Below are 5,790 nucleotides of genomic sequence, written 5' to 3' on the forward strand. Positions count from 1 at the left end.
ATGAGATACTAAAAACATGTTTTGCTAAATTATTAACGTAAAGTCACCAAAAAGGGCGACGAATAACTAATAATAGAGAAGATATTGAAATTTTTTTTAGCTTAATTAATTGTGTAGGTATTTTGTATTTCAGTTTTATGCATGATTTCGTATTGTTCAGTACAGATTTTAATTAATAGATTTTTTCTCAACCTGTACAAAGAACGGATATTTTTTTCTAGTATTTGATTAATGTTTGGCATGAGAGAAATTTTGATATTATTATCAAGCGAATTAATAGACGTGAAACTTTTCACAAAATTTTCAGTTGCAGTTAGCATTACAATTTTAAAAAATATATTTTGATATAGACCCCCAAAGTTAATAGCACATGTGGCGCTTAAATCGCTTATGTTGCAATGCTTTGTTCTACTTCAGATTCTGATTACTGCTAGTTTTTTTGCGTTTCAGCAAAATTTTAATATTGGTGGTAATTTTTGGAATTCATATGAAGGACTCATCAAATTTCTTGATTGCGTTTTGGTATGATGGAGTTATTTTATACAATCATATGAATGAATGAAAATCAATTTAAAAAAGCCAAAAAAAAAGAAAAAAAAGGCGTGTTAAAATATGTAGTATATAGAACATTTTTTTTAAACTAATTTATTTTGTCCCAGATGCTTTACATCTAAAGCATAGGTGTCGCCAAAATAGCTTATTATATAAATATGATTGTTGAGTACGGCAAGAAATATACCCTATTTCTTCCACTCCTATATTTTATTAAACAAAAATTCTTAAAAGAAAATACAAAATTTCAACATATTTCTAAAACATAAACTCGAGTTCCATTGTATAAGTCAAAAGTTATTTGGAGACAAATAAAAACGTTTACACCCAACTCTCCATTATACAAAACCTATCCAATTCTTATTTCAAAACGTAACAATCCTCCCACCGTTTTGATTGGAGGTTTACTTTACTAATCAAAACTAATTATATTTCTATGAGTAAAATGAATGAAAATTATAATGTTAAAATACTGTTCCGAAAGTCCAAGTTTTTCAGCTCAAAAATTTAATTGGCACTTTAATAAGTCTTCCACTTCTCGTTCTTACTGTTTTTCCAACTACCTGCAAGTCCTTCTCTGGTTTATTCTTGCATGCGTCATTATTCATTAGATTAGGTCCAGTGGGTGAGGAAATTTCGAGTGGGAAAATCTTCTGCGCAGGCCTGACGAGTTCACAGGATGAAGTTTTAAGGCGAACCTCTCGTACTTGCCCATCTTTACCAGGAAAAACATCTAGTATTTTAGCCATTGGCCATAAAGTTCTTTTTTTACCGTCAGTTTCGATTAAAACAATATCTCCTACTTTCAAAGGTTCAATCGGTTTACTCTTTGATGGTCGTTGTAATAATTGCCCAAGGTACTCACTTCTAAATCTTTCTCTTAAAGCATTGCACAAATTTTGCTGGTACCTTAATATTTTATTCAAATTTACTTGATCAAGCTGATCTAAATCTGGCACTCCGACATCATATATTTCTTTCAAGAACATAGCTGGCGTCAATGGAATGAGTTCATCCCCTTGTTCTGAGACATAAGTGAGAGGTCTAGAATTTATTGTTGTCTCACAATCACAAAGGACGCTCGTCATTTCTTCATAATTTAAAGCTGATTGACCTAAAACCCTACGAAGAAGTTTTTTAACCATCTGCACCATTCTTTCCCAAAATCCTCCCCACCATGGGGAAGCAGGAGGATTAAAGTTCCATAGAATCCTATTCACAGATGCTTCAATTTCGATCATTTTCCAATCTAACGATTTAAATAGGTTGTTAGCTCCTGTAAAATTAGTGCCATTATCGCTATAAATAACTTTCAGTTTTCCTCGTCTGGCTATAAATCGTCGTAAACCAAGCAAAAAACTTTGTGTTGATTGAGAAGTTATCAATTCCAAATGGATGGCTCTGTAGACAGCACATGTAAATATAATTATCCATGCTTTGCATTTTTCTCTAAGCATCAAAGGTCCCACCAAATCTATTCCTGTTATTTCAAACACCAATGCATCTTTGACTCTGTTTTCAGGTAACACTCCTGGATTGCATTCGATCCTCGTACGAGGAATCGTGTCTTTTACATCTCACGCAACGAGCTAAAACTTTGCGAATCGTCTTACGAGATCTTATAATCCAGAATCGTTCTCTTAATTTAGACATCAATATCTGAATCCCCGCATGGCACATACTTTTGTGCATGTAAAAAATCATTAATTCCACGAGTTTATGCGTGCTTGGCAGCAGTATAGGACTGATAAAGCTTTCAAGGTCTTTTCTTTCAGTTAACTTGGTGCTTACTCTTAAGATACCTTCTTCGTCTTCGAAGACGCATAAAGATTTTAATCTTGTGATATCTTTGTCATTAAATGACTTTTGCTGAATCTGCTTCATTAATACCTTTTCAGCCTCATTCAATTCGTACAATTTCAGCTCGCCAATCTCTCGTTCAGTTCTTGTTTTCTGAGCATTTTTGAGGAATCCTAGAATCCATGCCATCATTCTTAAAATTTTTAAGTAACTCGAAAAATATGCTAGCATCCATGAATTTTCAGTGTTCTCGCAGGTAAGAGTTGCCACAACGGTTTTTCTCTGTTCTAAGTATATTTCCTCTTCATTTTCGATTGGGGTTGAATTAGGCCACTCTTCTTTAGACTTGGACAACCAAAGTGGGCCCTCCCACCATTTAGTTTCCAGAAGCTTTGAAACAGTGCATCCCCTAGATGGCAAGTCAGCAGGATTACTAATACCAGGAACATGTCTCCAATCCTTGGGATCACTACATTCACGTATTTTCTTCACTCTGTTACAAACGAATGTTCCCCAGGGTAGGTCATTCTTCTTAATCCAGAACAAGGCAGTTGTTGAATCCGTCCAATAATATGTTTCATTTATTTCCAGAGTTAAACTTTTCGTGACGAATTCAAATAACTTAGCGCCAATATAACAAGCTAATAATTCAAGTCTTGGAATCGTAATTTTTCGCAGTGGAGAAACTCTTGACTTCACCTGTAAAAGTTGCACTTTTATTTCATCTTGCGATTCATTTCTCAGAAAAATGGCAGTTGCGTACGAATATTTTGAAGCGTCAGCAAAATCATGCAAACTACTGGAAATTCTATTAACTGCTGTTGCTTGGCGAGGAATTCTCACTGATGATAATAAAGATAAATCCTCAAGCCAAACTAAGAATTCCTTTTTCAAATCTTCTGTTAATCTGGTATCCCAACTTAGTTTTTCTTGCCAACTTTTTTGCAGAATCAATTTTGGTATCAATGTGACTGGACAACTAAATCCAATTGGATCAAACATTCTTTGAGCCACAGATAACACTGTACGCCGTGTGATTGGCATATCTTTCATCTTCATTTTTGGTACATCACAAAACAAGGAATCTTCTCGTTTGTTCCACAGTAATCCAAGTACTTTAGTTACTTCCTCTTTTTCTTCATCTTCATCATTATGTATTTTCGTATGCTCCCAGCATCTTAAGTCAAATTTTCCTTTGCCCATTATTTCGGTCGATTTATTGATGAAGTTCCGCAATTCCTCTTCAGTATCCGCAGAAGTGACACAATTATCCACATAAAAAGAATATAATAACTTCTCGGCAATTTCAGAGTCAAACTGTCTCAAATGAAATTTGATAACTGCTCCAAGCAGAAACGGACTGCAGTTTACTCCGAACACTACACGACAATGTCTGAAAAGTTTTATTTCTGTTTTATTATCATCCTTCCACCACAAAAAACGTAAGTAGTCACGATCTTTATCATTTACTGAAATTTGAAGAAAGGCACCTTTTATATCGGAAATTACCCCAATGCTGTTTTCTCTAAATTTTAGAATTATCACGGGTATCAGTTCCAGCAAATTTGGCCCCTTGGCTAAGCAATCATTTAATGAAAAGGATCCTTTCTGTTTGGCAGATGCATCAAAAACGGGTCTCACCGGAGTTGTCAAGCTGTTTTTAAAAACTGCTCGGTGAGGAAGGTAATGTGCACTGTTGCCTTTAAGTTGTTCAGGGACTTCTTCTATAACACCTTCCTTACACCAATTTTCAAAAATTGCATTGTAGTCGAAAAATTTATTAGCTTCATTAAGTTTTGTTGTAGTTGATAGTAATCTTTTTTCGGCTACTTTTCTATTGTCGGGCAAGATGTTGGCTTCTTTGATCCATGGCAAATAAATTTCATACCGTCCTTCAGAATTCAATTTAACTGTTCTTTCGAAGTGCACTTGGACTGTGTCCTCTATTTCCCTTTGATCTTTTATTTCACATGCATCTGTTATACCTATTGCTTCAAGCTTCCAAAGGTTTTCTATGTCAGTGGTCTGAGTTAATAGAGAAATCAAAACATTCGAAAGATTGGCGTCAATTACTGAGGGTTTCATTTTCCCCATAATGACCCATCCTAAATAAGTCTCTACTGCAGTTAAACCACACGCCAAATTGCACACTTTCCCATTGTAAAGTTTTCCTGCTTCATCGGCTCCAATTAATAACTCAATAGGCTGTCGATGATTCCCAATATCACTAAGTGAGATGCCCTTCAGTACCATTTCCTGCATCCAAGGTCCATCATGAAGTCGTGGAACAAAACTGCAAATTTTATGTTGATCCAAAACATACATATTACAACTATAACTATTTTTCAAATCAGTAACTTTAATAGAAAAAAGATTATGAATTTCGCTGCTTGATTTTGACCCTCCAAATAAGCTATGAATCAATGTTTGAGTATCAATTTGGCGAAATTTCAGTTCCTCAACAGTGCTCTTCAGAATATATGAGCGTTGAGAGCCCGTGTCAATTAATGCTCTTATAGCACGCTTTCCTTCTTTACTCTCAATATTTACCATTAAAGTTTGAAGGAATATCTCTCCAGAACAGCAAGAATTCGCAAGTATTACATTTTGGCATTCACTCGAATCAATTACTTTTTCATCTTTTACTTCGTGCTTGTTTGGCGATAATTCTGCACACATGATCGACCAATGTCTCTTAGCACAAATTAGACATTTAACACTTGATTTGCAATATTTTGCTTTATGTCCAAACTTAAGACATATAAAGCAAGCTTTTTTATTCTTAATTAGTTCTTGCTTCTGATGGTAAGCCAATTTGGCTGCCGTAAAACAATCTTTACTCTCGTGGTTTTTGTCGCAAAATACACACCTTTTATCTACCACAGTCCTCGAGCTTTTACTTCCAGAAAATAACTCAATTGCTGTTGGTATAAATATATCAGTTTCAGTCTTCTTTTCTTTCTTAGTACCAGCAGCAATAAATTTGAATCCAGTTCTCACTAAAGAAATTCGTTGTTCTCCTTCTCCTTCGTTTCTCAGAAACAATAGCAGTTGCTTCAATTTTTCACAATACGTATTTTCTTGAACCTTTGTTGTTGAATAACTCCTTAACCAAACTCTTAAAATCTCTTCAGGAATGCACGATTCAACCAAAGGGAATAACATTGCTGCGTATTTGTCACTGGTCATTCCTATTGACTCTAAAGAACAAAGGTAGGATTCCAATTTATCGTATAAATGAGTTACATTTATTCTTCTCGGTTGTTCTGTGGCACTTTTAATAACTAGACTCAATAATTCTCTGACATAAAATTCAATTAACAATTCTTCACCACCAAATCTATTTTTTTAGCATTCAATAACCTTATCATAATTGTCAGCAGTGGCGGGGAAACTCTCCACGATTTCTCTAGCTCTGGAACCAACTACGGTTGCTTG

General features: G+C 34.8%; 2 protein-coding genes across 2 annotated transcripts; both read right to left on the minus strand.

Moving 5' to 3' along the window:
- Positions 1-1,046: 1,046 nt before the first annotated feature.
- Positions 1,047-2,009, minus strand: LOC147816318 (uncharacterized). Its single transcript, XM_087157517.1, has one exon. It carries the CDS (start codon positions 2,007-2,009, stop codon positions 1,047-1,049), a length of 963 nt encoding a protein of 320 aa, XP_087013643.1.
- Positions 2,010-2,070: 61 nt separating this feature from the next.
- LOC147816319 (uncharacterized) lies at positions 2,071-5,541 on the minus strand. The gene has a single exon (XM_087157582.1). It carries the CDS (start codon positions 5,539-5,541, stop codon positions 2,071-2,073), a length of 3,471 nt encoding a protein of 1,156 aa, XP_087013708.1.
- Between the last annotated feature and the right edge of the window lie 249 nt (positions 5,542-5,790).

This window comes from Parasteatoda tepidariorum, chromosome 1, assembly GCF_982258835.1.
Source record: "Parasteatoda tepidariorum strain Cologne lab strain chromosome 1, Ptep-v5.0, whole genome shotgun sequence".
Lineage (NCBI taxonomy): Eukaryota > Metazoa > Arthropoda > Arachnida > Araneae > Theridiidae > Parasteatoda > Parasteatoda tepidariorum.